The sequence below is a fragment of the Triticum dicoccoides genome, chromosome 5A, assembly GCF_002162155.2.
Source record: "Triticum dicoccoides isolate Atlit2015 ecotype Zavitan chromosome 5A, WEW_v2.0, whole genome shotgun sequence".
In the NCBI taxonomy this organism is placed as follows: Eukaryota; Viridiplantae; Streptophyta; class Magnoliopsida; order Poales; family Poaceae; genus Triticum; species Triticum dicoccoides.
This window is the reverse complement of record NC_041388.1, coordinates 551,354,467-551,376,959: the sequence shown is the minus strand read 5'-3', so window position 1 is coordinate 551,376,959 and position 22,493 is coordinate 551,354,467. Positions and strand designations below refer to the sequence as shown.

At 45.9% G+C, this 22,493-nt stretch overlaps 2 protein-coding genes across 2 annotated transcripts; both read right to left on the bottom strand.

Moving 5' to 3' along the window:
- Positions 1-2: 2 nt before the first annotated feature.
- Positions 3-4,309, bottom strand: LOC119299962 (microtubule-associated protein futsch-like; the record flags this gene model as incomplete). The annotated part of the gene is made up of 3 exons (XM_037577065.1): positions 4,151-4,309; positions 3,969-4,023; positions 3-1,795 (listed from the first exon to the last, which is right to left on the bottom strand). Coding segments are annotated over exons 1-3 (2,007 nt in total), but the record flags the coding sequence as incomplete, so codon positions are not given.
- Positions 4,310-5,306: 997 nt separating this feature from the next.
- LOC119302726 (serine/threonine-protein kinase STY46-like) lies at positions 5,307-13,140 on the bottom strand. Its single transcript, XM_037579772.1, has 16 exons — positions 12,733-13,140; positions 12,518-12,632; positions 11,529-11,620; positions 11,264-11,383; positions 11,028-11,082; positions 10,746-10,856; positions 10,606-10,659; positions 10,328-10,503; positions 10,140-10,247; positions 8,752-8,825; positions 8,478-8,653; positions 8,033-8,128; positions 6,696-6,776; positions 6,554-6,607; positions 5,806-5,940; positions 5,307-5,730 (listed from the first exon to the last, which is right to left on the bottom strand). Exons 1-16 carry the CDS (start codon positions 13,014-13,016, stop codon positions 5,650-5,652), a joined length of 1,812 nt encoding a protein of 603 aa, XP_037435669.1. The 5' UTR covers positions 13,017-13,140; the 3' UTR covers positions 5,307-5,649.
- Positions 13,141-22,493: the final 9,353 nt, after the last annotated feature.

The window sequence follows — 22,493 nt, the reverse complement described above, 5'->3', positions numbered from 1 at the left end:
GTTTCTCTGGCTTCCTGGTTGGTATCATCATCATCATCATATAATGGATTAGCTTGAGTGTCATCTCGTACACGCTTCGGGAGAGGAGCATCTTTTCTGCGGTCAACATGGAACCTTCTTGCTTCCACAACATCCTTTCGTGCATAAGGGCCTTCAGATGTTGCTTGCTTGGGCGGAGGAACAGCATCATGTGGAGCACTGATAGGTTGTGATCTGGATGATGTTCCTTCAGAGGTATCATATGGATCTTGAGCTCTTGTTTGCCTTGGTGCAGATGCAGTTTCTCTGGCTTCCTGGTTGGTATCATCATCATATAATGGAATAGCTTGAGTGTCATCTCGTGCACCCTTAGGAAGAGAAGCATCTTTTCTGCGGTCAGCAGGGAACCCAGCTACAGCAGCATGCCACTGCTCAGACTGCAGTTTCTGATGAGCTTCAGTTGAATGGGGCTTCGCAGGAGAAGTATATGTAACTCTCTGGTCAGTAGCCCTGCTAGAAATATTTCCAACAGGTCTTTGTGAAGTACGCTCAGTGTATCGAACTGATTTCTTATCCTGAGTATCAGCAGTGGGGGCTGTGTTCTCAGTCCAGAAACCTGACGTCCTGAGTCGGTCAGAATCTTCTTTAGCTGATCTTGGACTGGTTTCGGCATGATCAATGGCATTGCTGGGCCCATCAGTTTCAGATATCTCGTCCAGCATTTCTGAAGGTTTTTGTGAGATGGATCCAGTATAAGGTTCTGCTTCATCTGTATGTCTGCTTGCCTCATAGAAATCGTGAAGGTTATCAGATGCTTTTTTGGATGAACTTGGCTTGGATTTAGTAGGGAGGTCTATTTCAGTGGCTTCAGAAGGAAGTGGGGCATCTCTAATTCTGGACTTATCAGCACCGTTTCTTGAGGGTTTCTCAGTGATAGGAGAGGTAGCTGGGGTAAAAAAATTGATTCTTCTTTCGACAGGAATAGGAGATTTTTCAGGAATTCTAGGAGTACTTTGGAGGGAGGCTGGTGGTCTTTCTTCATGTGTAGTAGAAATGATAGTGTGTTTGCTTCGGATATCTGGAGCTTTATGAGTGGTAGGAATACTTATGCTTGAGGAGACTGGTGTTTCATCACGGGAAGTTTCAGTAGGATGAGGCTCCTCTGCTTGAGGAGCCTTGGGAGCGATGATACTAGCAGGGGGGCGAACCAATATCGTGTGAGGTTTTGTGCTGGGTTGCTCCCGGGAGTCTAGACGGAACGGGGATCTGCTGGTTGGAGGATGCTGTCTCCGCCACTGACGCCGTTGCTGCTTCTCAAGTTCCTCCTGTTTGCGCTGCTGCTGCTTGTCAAGTTCCTCCTGTTTGTTCTGCCGCTCCACCTCATGCATAACCTTCAGCACCTTCTGCCAAGAACCCCGGCTAGAAATATCATGCCACCACCTCTGCACATTCTTCCTTGAATCATACAGGTACAGAAACTTCTCAGAATTTGTGATGTGGTAGGAGTTTGGCAGGTGTACGAGGTCAGCAAGAGTGAACTTGTTGCCAGCAAGGAATTCACTGTCACCAAGCCTTTGCTCATAAACTTCCAGAACATCTTCTAGCTTTCTCGTCTGCAAGTCTATATCATCATCTTCTTCAGCAACAGGAAAGGCCAAGTGGCAGAACAAGGATCTGCTCGGAGGATTGAAATTATGTTCTTCATGGTGGAGCCATTCCTCGATGGAAGCCCTCTCAAGGGAATCCTTCCCAAGGAGAAATGGGTATCCATGATCTTCATAAGTCTCTGCTATATGGCGGCAGATTTCTCTTGATTCTGGAATTAAAGACAAACATAAATTTTGAATATGCATAAACCAATAATCATTTTCATGAAGACTTCTTTTCAATAGCACAGAAAAAGTGCCAGAAGAGTGGAATATAAGAAAATCTAGGAGCAGTTGAAATTTAAATATATATTTCAATGTTAATGATAAAATTTCCTTGTTACTGGCAAAATAGACATCGGTTCTACTTTATGTGCCACCTACTATGAGAAATACTCCCTCCGTCCGGAAATACTTGTCATCAAAATGAATAAAAGAGGATGTATCTAGATGTATTTTAGTTTTAGATACATCCCTTTTTGTCCATTTTGATGACAAGTATTTCCGGACGGAGGGAGTAAGTATGAGGAGCAGTTCATCCTGGATCATGTTGCATCCCCTCAATGGAAAGTGTGTGCTCTCAGGAACTGCCAGGCTCCTTGGGTCACAACATGATCTTCTGGAGTGTCAAAGTGTACTGGTTTTATATTCAGCCCACTAAAGACCTATACCTATTAGCATGCCAAAGATTATCGCCTAGTGTTAATAATAAAGATAGTATGACAATTATTACATCAACTGTCGAAAGAAACATTATATCAAATTTCAGCTTAAATACTTCGTATCACATCTTACATAATTATTCTGTTGGAACATTTATTTGCTCCTCTATTTTTGTTATATACTTATGCTGGTACATAATTTAAAATATATTGCTTGAGTGCCTTCAACTGTATCTAGGACGAGAGAATTGTTGTTGTGATAAAAAAACACAACATGAGAAAAATTATGTGTTCATTTGGATAAAACCCGCTCACTGTCCTTGGCATGGCAATATGTACTAAAGCCGATGTTCTTCAGGCACAATTCAGCATATATATTTTTACAGTTGGCAAGTTTAAAGGAAGCAATTTCCCATCTTGGCTGAAATACTAACAGTTTACAGCTTAATCGGTCAAAAGGACATCATAGCTTAATCATAAATGGACAGCATAGCTTAATCAAACATCATTGTCTATACAGCTTAAATAGTCGATCAAAGTCCATCTACACATGAAGAAACATCACAGTCACACATTCATTAAACTTACCCAACACAAAGAAAAAAGACTGAAATTCCACCAATAATCATAACTGTCCAGTGTAAAAAGCCATTTAAGAAAAGCTTGCACTATTGCAGTTTCATAATGAGCTCCTGACAAGCACTGAAATATACAGACTGGAACATTTACATGATCTATGATGTGCCTTTAGTTTGTTATAGTTTGTTTTGGAAGGAAGCTCTTACCCAGCCCCACATAACATGGCTTCCATCTCAAGTTCTTGATGAGATTTTTCAGTGTAGGCTCAGCCAATATATGGGAGAGCTTACATAGTGTTCTAATGCTCAATTTTGTTATTTATTAACACACAAAACATATAGCAGTGACAATATTCATCCTACAGATTTTATTTATGAATTAAAGGATTGTTTTCCCTTACAATCAACACATAACCATGGCAAACCTAGGATTTATCTTCCATGGAAGAATTTGTCATTGGATAATATTAGTCACACAAAATGTAAAAACAACAATATAATCGGTCATCTAGCTTCTAAGAACAAATTACACGAAAATAAAATACTAGTGTTTAGCTGATGGAACAAATTACATCAAAGAAAATAACAGTGTTTAGCTGATTCGCGTCCCCAAGTAACGTGAATTTCTCCGATCTATCCTTTTTATGGAAGCTATATTTCTGGAATCTGCTTATGGCAAGTTAATCATGATCGTAGTTATTTCAGCGTGGTGTAAGTCCGTAAAATTCACTATGCTGTTCTGGATCAAGCTATTTGGGAGTCTTTAGGGACAAGCAGGAAGTACTAACTACATTGATTAACTATCAGTGCAAAATGAAAGAGATATGGTATGGTGAGTGACTGAAAATGGAGCCTGCATATGCCAAAAGTCTCGAGAATAAAATTTGACAAGAAGCACTAGTGTGTTTTAGCAGATAACAGTTTTACCAGACTATCTGGATTTTTCACTTGTTTCTGATACAGATTCCTAGTCAAGGCCCAATGAATGTCCTTGTAGCAGGCTAACTAACAAGATCATTTAACTGTAGAAAAGAAGGATAAGCATCCAGACATGTAGGACTAAAATGAAATAGTAACTGGACTTCACAAATCTGAAACCTTACCTTCTAGGAATTTATTAGGTCCATCATAGAATGGAACTGGAACATGGCCCGATGCCTGTAGAGCGCACATGAACAAAATGTAATGATGGTATTGAACTGTTTTGCTAGAAACTGATATTAGACTGCTTATGGTCTTGAACAGCTAATTCCATGCAGAGTTAAGAATTAGAGACACCACGTACCTGAAGTCTGAGTAGGCTCTTGTAAGAGGAGAATGTCTCTCTCGTAAAGTCGATTTCCTTCTCGTACAGGCATGCAAGCACCCTTGACACATCTGGTAAGATTATAGATTTCTCATGATACACCTTCACGATTGGTGCTCCAGTACCAAGCCCTGCCATGGTGGCCAGAGCCTAGGTTACCAGCGCTGAAATGAGGTGAAGTATATGTATTAACCCATCCACAGGCAAATATGATAGGTTCCATGACTCTCTGATCAAGCAAAGAGAAGATGCTTAAAGTGGGAAAGCAAAGAAGGGAATCGATTCAGTAGGAGAGCAGACCAAAATGAGTGAATACTGAGGAAGGACAAGAAGGAAACAGAGGGAAAAAGAAAAGGCAAAAGGCAGGCTTTGGATCTATCCATCTAATCATGTTTTACAACAACAAATTCACGCTACAAAACCTTTTTACACTTGACATTTAAGGAACTGTTGTGACATCCTAAAATTAAAAAAGTAGTTCCTTGGGAAATCCAACAAGAAGCAGATCTTGTATGTCCTTGTCGTCGACATGGAATTGGTGCAGACAAATGCAGTCAGGGACTGCAAACAAGACATCATATGCCACCATTAGTGTTTTTTTTTACATGGCCACCGGAAGTTATTTTTCATAAAAAGAAGCAAACGTTCAATTTTTTGAGATAATACAACCATAACCGAATGGTTATATTTTTAATCCAAGCCAACGGCGTAGAACAGGTACGTTTCATTGACGGAGTACTAGGTAAAAACAGTGACTCTGCAGGCAAAGAGTAAAAGCTAAGCGTTGTCACCTGCTGCAGCACCACTTTATTCATTTCTTGGCCATTACATCAAAGGAGAGCAGAAAAGTAAGCTAGTGATGCAAGTTTAGCATCACAGGGGCTACGGAGCATCAAAAGGAACAAAAATATTGGCAGGAATGAGCAGCCAACTCCAGCTCGTCTTTGTTCAGAGCAGAGTTGCGCATGCATGTGCCTTTGCCGTTTCACAAGACAAAAACACGCCGCAAGCTGATAAGAACATCAGGATAGCATCATGCCAAGACGCCATTCCCAGAAAACAAAAAAAATATTGGGGAAAACCCGGAAAACCAGCCATGCAAGAACATTCAAGCTGCGAGCAGGATGTAAAGAGGTAACTGGCAAGTGAAAGAATCACAGCACGCCCTAAGCTAGGCTTATTATTTCATGTGCAAGTTACAGCCTGTTAGAGGAATCAGATTAAATAATGTACAGTCCACAAGCACTCTCTCCCTATGTTACATGTAATAGAACCCGGAAGTAAATAACCAGACAAAAAAAACTATTGGCTGCAGCCGATGAGTGGGAACTACAACTGAAAAGTTGTCATCCGGCCCAGTTCACTGATGCAGCAGGCATCCATCTGGATGTACTGGCGCTGGGTATTCTGACAAACAGGCGCTGATCTTCGCTCAGGCCCGTCCAAATGGACTGCAAACCATGTACACCTGCGCCACCTTAGTGTCCTCGCCCCCTCAGAGACGAAAAGAATCCCCCCAGGGATTTGTCCTTGTGCTTCCCGTCATGCTCATCTCCAACCTGCACCATCGCTTTGAATAAGAACGTAAGCCTCAATGCATTAAAGTAAGTCGGTGTGCAGTCTTGGTCACAAACCTCCTCTGCTATTTTCTTAAGAGCTTCTAATATCTCCGAGAAATCTGGCCTTTCAGCAGGGTCCTGCTGCCAGCACTTCTGAAGGAGCTCCGCAAGCTTTGCATGAGCATTTTTTGGTATTGTGGGCCGCAATCCCTGAGAAGCAAGATTGACATGTTAATAAGATTGTACTCCCTCCGTTCCTAAATATAAGTCCTCAATATGGACTACATATGACGCAAAATGAGTGAATCTACACTCTAAAATGTCTATATACATCTGTATGTGTCCGCACTGAAATTTCTAAAAAGACTTGCATTTAGAAACGGAGGGAGTATAAGGTAATTATATTTTTGCATTTATCTTTAAATTAGGAAGTACTCCCTCTTTAAAGAAATATAAGAGCGCTTAGATCACTACACTGATGTCCAAATATCATTCGTTTTGCTTGTGCGTCAGCGAACCATTCCTAAGAGTATGTTAACACTGATCATATCTTGAAATCCCATGATATCATGGGACAAAAGAAACTCAAACCAGGTTATGTTATCTGTGCGCAGTAGTCCAAAGCATATACGATCATTATTATGGTTGGTGGATATGATAAATTGAGTAAGAATCCATGTCTGAACATAGCAGTAGTCCAAAACATATATGATCATTACCATGCTACTGTGTGGTGGACATGATAATTTGAGTAAGAATCCATGTCTAAACATAACAAGAACAAAGAAGACTGCGGTCTTGGAGAAATGACAAGCAATTTTACCTTCTGAACCACACCTACAGCTGCTTGTAATGGTGTCAGGTACTCGTAAGGAATCTGCAAGCAATAGATGTATAAACAAAACTCATTTAAAACAATGCAGTTAACATAATGAAAAACAGTGGCAGAAGAGTGATGCAAGTACCTTCCCAGTGAGCAGTTCCCACAACAAAATTCCAAAACTAAAAACATCAGCCTTGTGGTCGTAGGGCTTGTGTTCTATAACCTATAACAGACAAAACTTTGTAAGGTGATATATCAATCAAAAATATTTCACTGATGACCTCTATTTCTTGAATTCACCGCCACTGCACTATTAAGATACAGAAATGGTAGTAGATGAATTTATTGTGAAGAAAGGATAAAGAGGTAACAATCAAAGGATGCAAGTCCGTAAAATATTCTCTCTAATGACAGCGGTTTGCACACTATCTCTACCAATAAATAATAATTTGCTGGCTAAAGATTAAATACAGGTTCTTGTTTTCGTTGTGGGGAATTAAATACAGGTTTAAGAATGAAACTTCCCCTTTCGTTTCAAAAATAGCAAAGAAACAAAATAATCTCCTTGCTTCTATCAAGCATATGGAGCAATACAATGTTGTCCACATGTCAAGCAATGCCATCGAAATGAACTCAGAGCAGTGCCTCGTCTCATTTGCGAGGCGATTCAGAATGTTTGGTTTGAGCTTTTCAGAATTGATAAGTGGTGAATCAATGTCCAAATGAAGGATCAGTCATACTAAAATTGAGATGCAAACATGATTACTTCTGCATTATGGTTAATCTAAAAAGATGAGGAATGATTTACATTTTAGCAAAATATCATGTGCTAGTTTGTTGATGTTTTTGCGGTGCTTACAGCAGCTTCTCAAGACATAAGACGCCAATATGCCAAATTCTGGAACTGAATCAACTAGAGAGAAGCAATGGGGAACTGGAGGCCAGGAGAGAGCGACCCTCAATCGCGTGGTACTGACGAAAAGAAAGCTTCAGGAGTTGGGAGATGAAGAACATGAGGAAAAATGTAACTGCTGCTACACTACAATACACTACCATCTGATGGGTGAATATCTGAGTAAGATTATGTCTAGCATCCTTGTGTAGGTCTGGTAGCAGTTTTTTTACTCTTTTTTAGAGGATAGCAGTTCTATTTTGGTCTCACAAGTGTTCATCCTTGGGGTGGTGCGATGGTGCCGTATTCCAAGGGTTGTAACTAAAACATTGATAGGTTGCTGTTGCACCAGAATGCTTTAGATCACAAGTTCACAACTGTTGAACTCTGTGGTTTCTTCTTTTTCAATGAAAAAAAGTTGATGGCCAGGTGTTTCCTACCCTGTCAATCTGTCAACCTGAACTCAGAGCTTGGGTATTCAGGCTCGCAACCTCTAATGGACGTATCTGCTCTTTACAGCTTAAATTTAGCATTGGTATTACATAACAACCAAGTTGTGGTAGCGGTAGTAATGATAGAGAAATCACCTCTGGGGCCATCCAACGGTATGTCCCAGTTTCTGCAGTCATTACTCCAGACTGAACTTTAACACGTGCAACACCAAAATCAGCAACCTTAACCATCTGTAGAAGGAAACAATCAGTTCGAACAATTAGCCAATTCTTCTTACTGAATCATGCACTAAACGAAACAACGGTTTGCAGTAACACATTCATCACATGTACTCCCAACCAGGAAGAAGGTTCAAGATACCCAGTGGCCAGCCACTCATCAATCACAAACAAGATTTGGCTAAGTAGACCAAAAATACAGCTAAACATTGTGTTATAGGAGAACCCCTCTTATTTTTGTGATAAAACATTTTTTGAGCTGGAGAAGTAAAGGCATGTCTAGGAGTTTGGGCTAAGATTTGTGGAACATCATTTCCAAGGATGCATGCATCATGAATAACTGAAAGTAGACAATACTTACCCCATTTTCATCCATAAGAAGATTGGCGGTTTTCAGATCCCGATGAATAATATTATTTTGGTGTAAGTAGCTCATGCCTTTTGACACATCCATTGCAACTCCAACTAAGGCAGGGAGCTTGAAGATACCTTTATGCTTATGAAGATAATCATACACACTCCCACCGGACATAAATTCTGGACGAGTGAAGAAAATGCAGGTTCAGTCATTGTTACTGTTACTGCCACAATAGGAAAATGGAAACTTGGAAGGGAAGGCCTTTGTTTAATCATACCTGTGACTATGCATAGCCTTGGGGGTTTAGTGCATGCACCAATAAATTGCACAACATTCTTGTGACGAACCTTCCTGAATTCCAATGTATACTTCATAAACTTAGAAGGTAAATGGAAAAACAGAGGAGCACTTCTGGAAGAAACTGATCGCTAAGGGTGATACTTTTAACATGTAGCTATAGTTACATAACTTGTACTGTGAGACATCAGTTAATAAGCAATTAAAGAACTGAGAGAATAAGATGTTGACAGGTAAATGACAGCAAGGGTGGATCTTTATCATCTTAGCATCCTAAAAGTAAATATTTCAGCAGAGAAAACGTGACAACCGGAGCATCTGAGAGATTGAGACTAAGTGGCTGTTTGGTTTGAGCCCCAACTTGCCCCACCAAAATTTTGGCAAGTTGTTGGTGTTTGGATTGTGACCATCATATCCTCCAAAATTTTGGCAATGAGACTGTTGTTTTGTTTGGTTTGCGACCAACTGGCATGACAATTATGCTAGTCGAAAAATATTTAACTACATCTATTACAAAATTGAGAAGAAATACATTTCAATACTTCAATGTGTTTTTTTCTGTAAAAACTTATATTTAATCAATGTTAACAGAAGTCACCAAAAGAATGACATGGCATGCTGCATGCACTTCGTTTTGCTATTGTTTGGATACTGAAGAATTACTGTATGCAATTGCTAATCACACACAGGACCGCATATCTTTGAATTAAAAGGTGCCGCTGATTGGTTACAGCCAAAAAAACGGCTTATCCTAACTTCATGCATGCGGCAGAGCCCACCATAACAACCAGGGTCCAGCGCCAAAATATTGGCACAGCTTTCTTGTGCCCTCGTGACGTTCACGCGTTGGCGAGAAATACATGGAGGCGCTGGGCAAGTCTGGTGAGCCAATTTTTTGGTGCAGATCCAAACAGCTACCAAATTGCATGGGCTAGCCAATTTTTTGGCAGGGTCAGCTTTGGTAGCAATCCAAACAGGCCCTAATATTTTTAAGAATGGTATTCATTGTGTAACAGAAGAAAATGACTAAGTGAGATGACATAAATACACAGAGGGGGGAAACACAGGTTTATGTGCAAAAGCCTTTTTTTATAAAAGAAGGGCTTCTCCCTTCCGATTTTCATTAACAAAAACCCAAGCATCCAAACTAAACAAGCTACGACAGGAAGCAAACGCGAACAATCTACCATGCTCCTCTCTCTCAACTCCACCCCAAACCTCCACAGGGAGGCCTGTCAGAGCTAAGTGAAGAAGAAACACACCTACGTCCCCAGTTTATACTTTATTGCCATTTAGTTAGTCCCCAGTTTCACATGTGCAAAAGCCTTAAACCTATATTGGGAAAACAGAGTATATGATGTAACAAACCTCATAATATAAACTTCCTGGGCAAATTCACGCTGCATGTCCACATTTACCCTCTCAGGTTTGAGCACTTTAATAGCTACATCTTGACTACAATATGTACCCCGGTAACTGGTAAAAGAACGAGTCAGTTACGTGATTGCCTGAAAACTCCACATAAATTTTCATGATAGCCAGGAGTGAACACTCACAGATCACCATATGATCCAGATGCTACTTTATTCCCGAAATCGAGTAGTTTTATATCAATTTCCCATTCACTGGCACCATCTGTAGGTATAGCAACATGATCGGCTGTTGAGTTCTCCACGATCTGCATATTTTCAACTGGAGAAGACCATGAATGAGATGTAGACCATGCTTGTGTCTGCCCAATTCAAGCCAAAGCAAAATATGAGCACGAAGAAAACAAGCATGTGAAACTGGGGACTAACTAAATGGCAATAAAGTATATGCGTCTCTGTTTCACCTCCTCAATCTTGCTGATTTCTTTTTTTAATTCTTCTATCAAATCCTCCGTTTCCTAAATAAATGAACAGATCATTAAATGTTAAACAGCGACAAAACACAAAATCATAGGTCCAAAGACAAAATGAGGTACTGAAATACCTCAGCATGCCAACCAACAACGACAAACACATCGAGTGAGTAGCCATCATTTGTTGAAAATGCATGTGCTTCTTGAATGTTGAGACCAATTTCACCAAGCAGACATGTCAGCTGGGGGCATCAGAAAACATGGCATCACTAAACAAATAGATGAAACACACATATTCAGCGAACTGGTATTTATTCAGGTTAGATACCATGAATTATGTTGTTAAAAAATCTAGGGATATATAGATAGATATCCTAAATAAAATCCACAAATGTACATAGATCCCTGTTTACCTCGCTGAGAAGCTTTGGTTTGTCAATGGTAGAGAAAGTGATTTCATGCATGGGTCTGTATGGCATACAAATACAATCAAATCAGTGTCCTCGGCAGAGGAAATAGCACTTGCAGAACAAGAAAATGCAATAATTATATACCTATAATATGTTAACTGTCAAGTGACATAGTGATTTAACAAGAATACTATTGTATGAGGATAAAATAGAGGCAAAGGTAACTAGCAAAGTCTTACCTGTAGAGAGATCGAACATTATCTGAGGTGCTATCCTGATCTTGGCCTTGCGACTTACTAGCTTCAAGCGCAAGGGCCTCAAGGTTTGTAGATGAACCAAAAGCAGGAGGAGGGTGGATGCTGAACATAACTTGTACATGTTAGGAATGAAGGAAAATTGAACCACTGGTAGAGGTAGTATTTTGCAATGCATGGCAATAAGAAAGATACAAGACATTTTCCAATCAGCAAAAATATTTAGTAGCAGAGTGAAAAGCGCAGGTACCTTTGTTGCCTATTCAACAGCCTTGAAGCAACTTCCTCCCCTGCAGTGTGTGAATCAGCATCAGTCTGATTCCCATCAACAATTGGAGATACCTAATGAATCAAGACTCAAATAAGGACAATGAACAGCATAGAAGTTTTACATCTGACTGCAAGTTAGCAACTATTTTTGCAGTTAAAAGAAAAAAGAAATGCACAACTTGGAAATAAAATAATGCATCGGCGCTGCCAGCTAATAATGGGAGAGCTTAAACTTTCACTCAGTAAGTAAGTGGTTAAAATCAATCAAATTATGCTACGCTCAGAGGGGACGTTCAGGCTTTCTTTTATCTCATTTTAAAAATGCTCGAGGACCCCCACCCTACATCTACTCTTTGAACATCATATTCATAGTAGAGCAGATTTTTAACAGTTTGATACTCCATCAGTCAAGTAGTAAATACCAAAAATAATACTTCCTGACAGTGTTAGCATTTAGACGATTCAAAAGCCCTAACGTGGCAACTCTCAAATCTCAAATACAGTGGTGACGGGATACCCATAAGGCATCTTCTCAGTTGGTGCTGCTGACAGTATAAACAAGTGATGTATCCGGAAGTGGTAATACCAAGTGCCAATGAGCCAATTCCTTGGTAGAGAATACCAATCCAGTTTAAGAGAATACTAATAAAATGTCCCCATTCTTTCCGGACGGTGAAAGACGTGTTACCACCGAGAATGAGTGTCATTGACTAGGCTTCAGTGGTGATGGGATGGAATGATTATAAAAAAGGAAATCTGAAGGGCAGAAAACTGAACCCCCAGCCCACCGAGGCCAACCAACCAGGGACGATGAGCACATAAGTCAGACCATATAATACAACTCGGGACAATCGAATTTCAAGTCATGTACAGCGGTCCATCACATCAGTGGCGCTCCGAATCGCATTCCTAAACCAGCACGAGCACGGGGGGGAAGAAGCCCGTCGTGATGAGGAACGAACGGCTCACCTGCACGGCCCGCACGGCGAAGGCCGGGCGCTGCGCCGGATCCCTGGCCAGCTCGAGGAGGCGCTTGTGCGTGAGCACGTCCTCCGCCCTCTCCACGTTCACATCCATCGCGTAGCTGCAACCCAGGCCGAAACGCCAAATCGAGAATCGTCAGTACCGCCGCGTCGCAGCCGTCAGTGGGAGGGACCGGGAGGAGGAGGGGGCGGGGGCGTTACCGCGCGGGGAGGCGGTTGAAGTGGCTCCAGAGGTCGTCGTCGAAGCCGGGGGCGCGCTCCTCGGCGGCGTGGAGGCGCGCCAGCACCTCGGTGTAGACCTCCAGCTTGTGGTGGTGCTGCTGCTGCTGCTTCCTGGACTGCGCCCCCGCCCCCGCCCCCGACCCCGCGGCGCCCGGCGGGGACGAGGACCCTCCGCCCCCGCCCCCGCCCCCGCGTCCGCGTCCGCCGCCGCCCGCCGCGGCGGCGTGGCTGCCGCAGCTCTCGGCCACCTCCTCCACCGCCATTACCGCCGGGCCCGATCTCGGTCAGTCGCTCGCGGATTGAGGGAGGGAGGGGAGGCAAATCGCGCGCGATCGATCCCTCGGGCGAGGGAGGGTGGGGAGAAAAGGGGGAGGAAAATGGAAAGAGGGAGAGGGATTTCGAGAGAGAGAGAGGGAGAATTTTGTGGATGCTGGTGGCCACAGTGGTTTTATATACGTGCCCGCCCGCCCGCGAGTTTATCTGCCGCCCCGCGAGTGTGCGGAACCCCTTTTATTTTCTTTATATTTAATACTCCCTCAGTAAACTAATATAAGAGCGTTTAGAATACTAAAATCCCTCTGTAAACTAATATAAATGCGTTTGGATCACCATTCTAGTATTCTAATATAAAAACGTTTACGGAGGGAGTACTATTTATGAAAAGGAAAAACGAAATGGAGTCAAATTCATCTGCTCGGTCGCAAATAAAACGGGGGCTGTGGCCAACTCGGCTTTGGTCTGGGGCTCTCTCAGGTGCGGTGCATCGGCGCTGCGGCCATTGTGGAGCACACTGTCTGCAGTGTAGGAGTAGGATGCTAGTACTATTATTTTTTTGCGTTATTTTTAAATCAAACCAGTGTGTCTGCCATGGACGTGTAGTAGCCGAAGCTGAATTGGGTTATTCACCGCATCTTGGACGAATATCTGCGGCTGCTTGTGTTTTGTAAGTAGCAGTGAGTTTGGGGTTTGATAAGTAATTGTGTCGTCCGTTGCTTAGGAACGAGGCAACCGGCCGAGCGGCTACTAAACGTTCTTATTTTTTTTATGACGAGGCCCTTATGGCTTTCGCTTTGGACACTTCCATCTAGTGTATATATCTAATAAATATGCCAGAAGAAAGGCCGAAATGGGGAAAATAAAAACGTGGAGCGCGACGCTTGAACGCAGGGTTTATTTGGCGTGGGGAGTGAGTTAACATTCCGCACAGAGTATCACGGACAAATTTGGCTTCCGTGATCGGAAACGAGCACGATAAGTAAGAAGAGTTAATTCTCGGCTTATGTGGATGGAACTCGTTAACAAGCGTGTGGAGACACGAGCGGCGGCGGCGTTCACGCTCGGCCATTCGCGTGGCCTGGCAGGTAAACCGCACGTAACTGCCAGTCTGCCACGCTTCCACGTCCATTTCGCTTCATTTTATTTTCCGACGATTTTTTTTCCGTTTGGTTTGGTTTTGAGCGGAGGAATTGTGTGCCATTTCCCCCCGGAAAAACAAAGTGTGCGATTTGGCAGGCCACCGACAGGTCGGGCCCGCGCCGCGTCACTCGTCGGGACGGCACTTGAGCGGGCGCGACGGGCCGACAGAGCGATCGAGCGGAAGGAAACTGTTAAACAAGGGCGCGGCAGCCGGGTAGCCGCTCCGCTGCGGTGTTGTGCTCGCATGGGGTGCCGCTTTTTGGATTCGGCAGCGCGGGGATAAGATGGATCCGTCAGCACCTGGTCACCCCCGACCCGCCCCACTACCCACCCCTAGTAGACGGGATCACCACCATCATCATCATCATCACAAAGCTACATCACCCCACCCACACCCAGCACCAGTATACTATACTAGTAGTACTACAACGAAGTAGGAGTACGTAATATTTTATCAGTGGAACTCGCCACCAATTGTTTTTCTACTGGTAACTAGCATGGCACTGCGCTCGGTCTCGTTTCGCCGGTCGTCCTGCCATCATTTTTCAGAATATAAAGGATTTACGTTCAGGATATGCCATATGGCCCCTGCGACGAATTTTGCAGGATATGCTTCTGGGCTGGGGCAGCCACGCACTCCGGAACAGTGCCTCCGCACTCCGATCTGCTAGTGCTACGCGCTGCTAGGTAGCTCCACGACCACGATCCAACCAACAGGATGGATGACTGGACCGCGCCAACCGACCAACAGTGCATCGGAGGGGATATTCGGATCCATCTGCTCGGGTCACCGGATCTCCTTCCATTCTCAGCTCATCCCCACGTTTACCTTTTTTTTTCTTCGACAAAGGAAGGACGGTTTATTCAATTTTTTATGTCCAAGTGATATTTATGTCCAAGTGATATAGCCGTACCGTAGGAATGGCCGGCGGCTGCATTCTGCGTACTCCCTCCGTCCTCGAATAAGTGTACTTGTAGCCTTTCTTCTAAGTCAAAGTTTTAAAATTTTAACCAAATATATACAAAAGAGTAGTAACATATATGACATAAAATTAATATATTATGAAATTACAATTCAAAACGAATCTAGTGATACTAATTTAGTGTCATAAATACTGCTACTTTTTTTTTATAAAGTTGGTCAAAATTTTAAAATTTTGACTTAAGACAAAAGTTAGAAGTACACTTATTTATGGACGGAGGGAGTAGCTAGCACGATGCAGTTCCTTCCCTAGGTTTATAGGTAAGCTAGCTAAACAAAGTTCTTCGTGCGCCCATTGGAGGAGGAGCGGAGGAGTTGACGCTAGACAAAACAAAGACTCGCACGCGTAGCTCAACCGCACGTACACGATGAGATGGGATCCATAGAGTCGAGTCGAGCTGATCCTACTCGGCTAGCCCCTCCCTCTTCCTGCCTCTAGCTAGCAAGCCTGAGAAACTGCTGTGACAGCGACGCGCCGGCCATCGCCAAGATGCCCGGCTCATGGCGCGCGCTCCGCCGCCGGCCTCCTTCACTCATCACACTGTTGCGCGCAGTCTCTCAGCCACGGAACCAGCCAGGGGCCGGAGCGGGCACCTGCTACTGTTACTGTCAGCGGCGGTGAGCCGTCGCAAGCTGCTGCTAGTGCACGCTATATGCTATGCTCACGTGAGGCCACCATCGATCTGCCCGTGGGCGCGCTGTGGCGACGGGCACATCGATGGCGATGGCGATGGCGCCGTGCCATGGCATCTCGATCGTGCGATGGCGTCCGGGGACCCATCGCTTTGCCGGAAACCACCACCGCGCGGCGGGGGATCGGTGATGGAAGAAGGGATCGCATCGGGAAAGAAATGAGGAAGGAAAAAACACGAGGCCTCTGACGCGGCGACAACTCGGCGCCATGGAAAAGCGATCCGCGATGCGCGAGGGTGGAGAACCAACGATGCGACAGGTACGTGTGCTGTGAGAATCGCGGTTGCACTGTTGCGAGGTTGAACATGCATGTTGGACCAGGGATGATGGCTGGCTCTGCCGATCTTCTCGTCGTAGTAATACTAACATAAAAACTCGACAAATGTGTGAAACATGCGCCGCAAACATCACCGGCCGGCCAGATCTCGTGCAAGGATCCGCTCCATCAGACGAGCTTGACTTTGAGTCGACACTGCATGCCATGTCATGCAAGGTTTCCTCCCTTGTGCATGCGAGGATGAGACAGGCCATTTTTAACTGCCTCTTGGCCTCCTCGGTAAGCTGAGCTCCATCCATCCTCGTCGCTTCTAGTGTAGGAAAAAGGGAGTCTCATCCATCCATCCATCGTCGTACGCGTCGCCACCCAGCACGTGCAGCTTGCAGTAGTACGACGGACTTCCCCGAGAAGAAGAAGAAGAAGTGGCCCTTGCCGCCCGCCAAGGGGTGCTCGCATTGCCGCGTCGCACGACAGCGCCTCGTCTTATCCACGTGCTTCGTACGGCTGCCGTGGCCGGGCGCTCCGTCGCCCCACCGTAGACGGTGGACGGATCTATTTAGCAAGGTTATCCTATCCACGGTCTGACAATCATGATCCACGTCGCTTTCCATTGCTCGCTCGCTCCTCTCCCCGCAGGAGCCCGGAGACGCTACCCAGCAACTGCTACGTACGTACTACTGCCGGTTAATCACTCATATAATCTTCCACAGCTCCGGCCTAATCTCCTCAGCATTAGATTACGACTGGCGGCGCTATTAAAGTGCCGCTGGAGCACGTACGTACCCCAGAGGGATAATGGACCATGTGCTTTCCGTGGAGGAAGAAATTAGATGCAAGTAGTTCCAACTCACAAGCCATTGATGCTTTCTATCTATAATCTACCTTGGCGAGTCGTCTCGTTCGTACCACTACTAGCTAGTAGTGCCTTTGATTGATGGCGAAAGCACTACTGCGTGGTTAGATTAGGGCCGGCATTGGGCCATGTGTTTTCTGCGGCCGAAGAGATAACCACTCCTGTAGGGAGCACTTGCGAGCTGCGACCAACAATTTCCAATCGATCGCACTCGCCTCTCATGGCATCTAACCGACACCTAAAGTCAGGGATAAACGATTCCAAAAAATAGAAGATTTATTGTGCTAATCTGTGTGCCACCTCATTCGCCTCGCGGAAGCAATGTGAGTATTCAACACTAGCAAAATCCAGAGCTAGCTGTTTACACTCTGCCACCATAACCGCATCAAGTCCAGCATGAGCATCTGGATTTTGTACTGATTCAACCACAAAGTTGATGTCTGATTCAATTAGGATCTTATTGCATTCAATCTTCCCCTCTAAGTATAGGCCATTACGAATTGCTGTTATCTCTGCAGAGTCAACAGTGCCAAACTGAGGGATGTGCCAAGTTGCTGCAGCGATAAACTTCCCTCGGCTGTCGCGAGCGATCGCACTTGTTGCTCCTGACAAAGTTTCAGCTTGGAAGGTCGCGACGACATTGATTTTAGTCATGTCGCTGAGTGGACGCTTCCACATGTGATCATGGCTTCTATCCGGCTGCTTGTTCGTGTATGCTCTAATGAAATTTGTAGCTAAAACTCTGATTGATGTAGCAGCTCTATCCGCAGTTTGGATCGCTTCGCCCTTCACGTGTTGGCGGCGCTGCCACCACAAGTACCAAGCAGCCACCATAATAAATTTTTCAGTGGGTAGATCCTCCCTAACCGTTTTAATCCAGCTAAGAATCTCGACTGTAATCGAACCTGAGCGATCCTGCCCAACCGCATCCGAGATGATTTCCAGCAAACCCAATTCAGTTCAGACTTCCTTTGCCCGTTTGCACGTAAACAAACAATACTGGATGTCTTCCAACCCAATAGAACAAAAAGGACATTGGGGCACTGCCGGAATATGCCTATTAGCTAGTACTCCAAAACAAGGCAATGAGCCATTCAGCGCCTTCCAAATAAAGTGCTTAATTTTTCCTGGGAGTTTTAGATTCCACACTTCCTTCCATATCGTATTCATCTGTATATTTCCTTGTCCATCTGTTCTTGTAAGACGTCGCCCATATTGGTGCTCGAACTCCCTATGATATGCCGATCTTACTGAAAAGGTTCCTGATCGCGTGTAGTTCCAAGCAATAAAATCCTCCATAATCTGCACATTCAAAGGTATTTGGAGGATCCTATGAGCATCAACAGGAGAGAATACATCTCTAATTAGCACTTCGTCCCACTGTCCAATGTGTGGATCAATAAGCTCTTCCACAAATCTGAGCATCGTTGCACCCCTAGGGGTGATTACCTTCCTTGAAGGACTCGAAGGGATCCAGGGATCCCGCCATATATCAATATGTGCTCCCGTACCTACATGCCAAATGCACCCTCTCTGGAAAGTTTGAATACCTACAACTATGCTCTGCCAAGTAAAATCAGGAGATACCTCCAAGGTTTTCAAACTCTGACTTGTGTTCCTTGCCACTCTCCGAATCTTATAGTGCATGAATTTCATATGACCAAATTTGAATGAGCTGGATGGATCCCAACGATTCCAAAAGCACTTGAACCGCGCAAACCAACTTGTGAGAACCAAAGATCGCCGTAAGCGGTATGTCTTGGGACACATCGCCTTGCAAGGCCAGTCATCAAACTGATGATTTGTCATCATATTTTGAAGAGAAAAAAATAAAGCACAAAAACCAGGGCTTGTTTGATTGCTGGCTAACTTTGCCATAGTTTGCCACACTATTTCTGGCAAACTTGGCTAATCTTAGGAGTTCAAATTCTTAGCCACACTTTGTCTTGCCCAATGACACATTATCATATATTTTTGTGTGTATGACATGTGAGACTTTTGCACAAAGACACTATTGTCTAGGTGTGGCTAGAACCAAACACCCACTTAACTTGATCAAACTTGCGTAACTTGAGTTGTGGCAAAGTGCATCTTGGAACCAAACATCCCACCGTGGGAATCACTAACCGAAAAAAACTGCACACCACTATTGACGCCAATAACACCGAAAAAAGGTCGAACCATCAAGGTAGGTTGAATCGTTGGACGACAATGTGAAAGCTTGTGCAGGACAAAAGGCATCACATGCTTCTCGGTGTTGACTATGTTAGCCACACCACGTCAAGAAAAAGATAGAGCCGCGGAAATTGTATTACGTGCATGCCACATCCATCATTAATTGAGACATTGTCACCAAATATATACAAAACAAACATACCAAAAACTGCAATCCCTACATTGATCCAAGGGTTCCTTCGCCTCTAGTTGCCTGATCAACTACCGAATGTGAGGGGAACTAAACGAAATAACAACGGAAGAAATGGCTTCTCCTGTCACGTAATATGTTTTGATTCAGATACAAGTGGCTTGCATGTTATATTCTTAGAGAAGATGTTCTAAGATTCTTTATACAGTACAGAGGTTCGTTTATAGACTTTCCACGCACACACAAAATACTTATACCTTTTGATTTACCAATATATGCTTGATGGTGTTGTGAAATATATATCTTACCTGCTTTCGTTTTTTTGCGGAATTTATCTGCTTTAATTATTCTTACCATCACACACATTACATCCTACTCCCTCCGAACCATATTACTTGTCGCTCAAGTGAATATATCTAAATATATTTCAGTGCTAGATACATCCATTTGAGCAACAAACCAACAAGTAAAATGAATCGGTAGGAGTACATGATTTAGAAATTTATTCGAGCAGGCACGTATGTTCTCAAGGGATTGCACACAACCCAAAGTTGTACCCATTGGGGCCTTCTAATGGTTGTTGTTTCAAACTTGTGATAATCATAGGATCTTCATAATAGTACAACTTTGGCCATTATTTTCTATGATGCACACTTATGAAATCCAAAGGATGTGTTAACGTTTACGTTTTTTTCTAGTAGGAAAATTTACAAGATTGGGGGTAGTTACAGTTGCAGTATTCGTTCTCTTGAATATTGGTACACAGTTTCCTAAACATGACTATAATCGTCAAGTCAACGGCGTATGCATGAAAGCCAGCTGAAATTTAGTTCTGAAAGTCTTTTTCAAGTCTGATGCATTAAGTAATTAGTAGTACTACTGACAATTATACATGAATAAAGAAAGTTCGGCTGGTCCTCAACTAATGTGGAGAGCACTGGCAAAAACTGTTGGGAGCATGTGATCCGTTGAACGTGAACAATCCCATGATCTTGGCATTGTTCATTCGGAGTACAGCTGCGGCATTAGGGCATCTTCAGGTTGGCCCTTTAGGAGGGGCAAAAAATCGCCCCCTGGGGGCGCACCGGCGCTAAACCGCGCACTGGGGGCGTGATGCCTCCTAGTCGCGGCCCCACACGGGTTTTTAAAAAAGTCAAATACGGCGCAAACACGACTCAAATTTAACGCAAACATCGGCGAGTTTGTTCAAATTAGACGTACTTTACAAAAAAGGGAAAAACTACCGCAGACTACCTCCGCCGTCTCCCTCGCCGCCCGCCTCGCCGCCCGCCCACGCGGTTCTACATGCCGAGGAGGCAATAGAACCGCGTGTAGTCACCGCCGCCGTCGTCATCGTCGTCGTCGCCCCCGCTGACGCCTCCGCCGTCCGTGCTGCATCCCTCCCCCGGTTGGCGCGGCGGATTGGACGGTCCGGGGGCGTCGTCGTCGTCGTCGCTGAGGACCACGACGCCGTGCTCGTCCACGCGCCCACGCTTGCGGGCGGCGATCTCCTCCAGGGCCCGGCGCTGCCGGACCATCTCGTCGCGGAGGTAGTCGTCCCGCGCCCACCGCAAGGCGTCCTCGTCGGAGAAGCCACGCCGGGCTATCTCCTCGTACTCCACGGGGAGGCCGGGCTCCGGCTTGGGCTCCGGCTTGGGCTCGACGAGGACGAAGCGGCCGGTGGGGGAGGCATTGTCGCCGATGCGGACGCCGGAGCTGCGGGTGCGTGCGCTGACAGGCGCGCCCTGGGCCTCTGGCTTGACGGGACGGAGGTGGAGGCAGGGGGAGCCGCCGGACGAGGAGGAGGACCCCCCGGTCTCCATGCGCCTTGGGGTCCAGGAGCTTCCCCGGCGGCGTGTGAAGGACGGGGCAGTGGGGTACTCGAGGCGCGGCGTGTTGCCGCCCTCGATGTACTCAAGGACGGCCTCCAACGTGCGCCCGGGCACGCCCCACCACCGACGCCGGCCGACGGCGTTGAGCCTGCCGGAGGGCTCGACGCCGTTGGTAGCCTCGAGCTGCTCGGCGTGACGGCGGCGGAAGTAGGGCTCCCAGAGCAGGCTGTCCGGGACGTACCGTGGCCCCTCCCTCCCCGCACGCGACAGGGACGAGCGGATGCATGCGATCTCCGCACGCCGCGCCGCGCCAATGGGTATCGGGGGCACCGGCACGCCGCCGACGCTGATCCTCCACGCCCCGGGTACCCGCATGTCCGGCGGGACCGGGTACTCGGCCTCGAAAAGGAGGCGAGCCTCGCTCTCGTGAAGATGGCGGCGGCCGAAGCCGTTCGCCGCCGCGCCGTCGCCTGGGAAGCGCTCGGCCATGGGTGCTGGCGATGGCGAGAGAGAGGAGAGGGAGGAACGACGACGGCGAGAGAGAGGAGAGGGAGGAACGACGACGGCGAGAGAGTACAAGTCGCCGAGTGCACTGGGGCGCGTCTTATATAGGCCGAGGCGCCGCCCGTGCGCGAGCCGCCGTGAGTACGCATGGCGGGCGAGGGAGGGTGAGGACGCGCGTCATTCGGTCTTCACTGCGCCGCCCGTGAGGCATCAATGGTGCAGGCTGACCGGCGCGGCAGCGCGGCAGCTTGGGCATTGATTCGCCGCGGGAAACGAGGCGATGAGGACGACGAAGGGCCGAGAAGAGGGTAGAGTCGCTGACGTGGCGGGCCCGCGGCTGTTTCGCGCCAAAACAGTTCGCCTGGGTCCGCCGGCGCGCCGGGTTCGGCCTGGGTCCGCCGGCGCTGTTTTCGGCCCAAGCCGGCAAAAATCGGGCTCCTGGGGGCGCGACTGGGCCGATTTTTCAGCGCCGGCGCAAAAAAAACGCTTAGGGAGACCTTCCTCGGGGTGCGGCTGGAGATGCCCTTATACACAGTCTAACGACAACTAATCAAAATAACACCTGTTCCAAAGATCATGTCACGTACTACAGTATTTTCTGGACAATTACAATGTTCATGCCTACTAGTTGAGACCGAGGAACAAGTGGTTCGCTGAATATAGACGTTTTCATACATGATCCTGGCCAGGTTCATCTGACTTCACTAAGGCACTCTATAGAATCGTCCCTCCTTCCCCACGCTCCCACGACACGCCCTGCGCATGCGTCACAGGGGCCCTCGATCCGCCGCGGTGACCTCCTTCCCCTTCACCCCCCC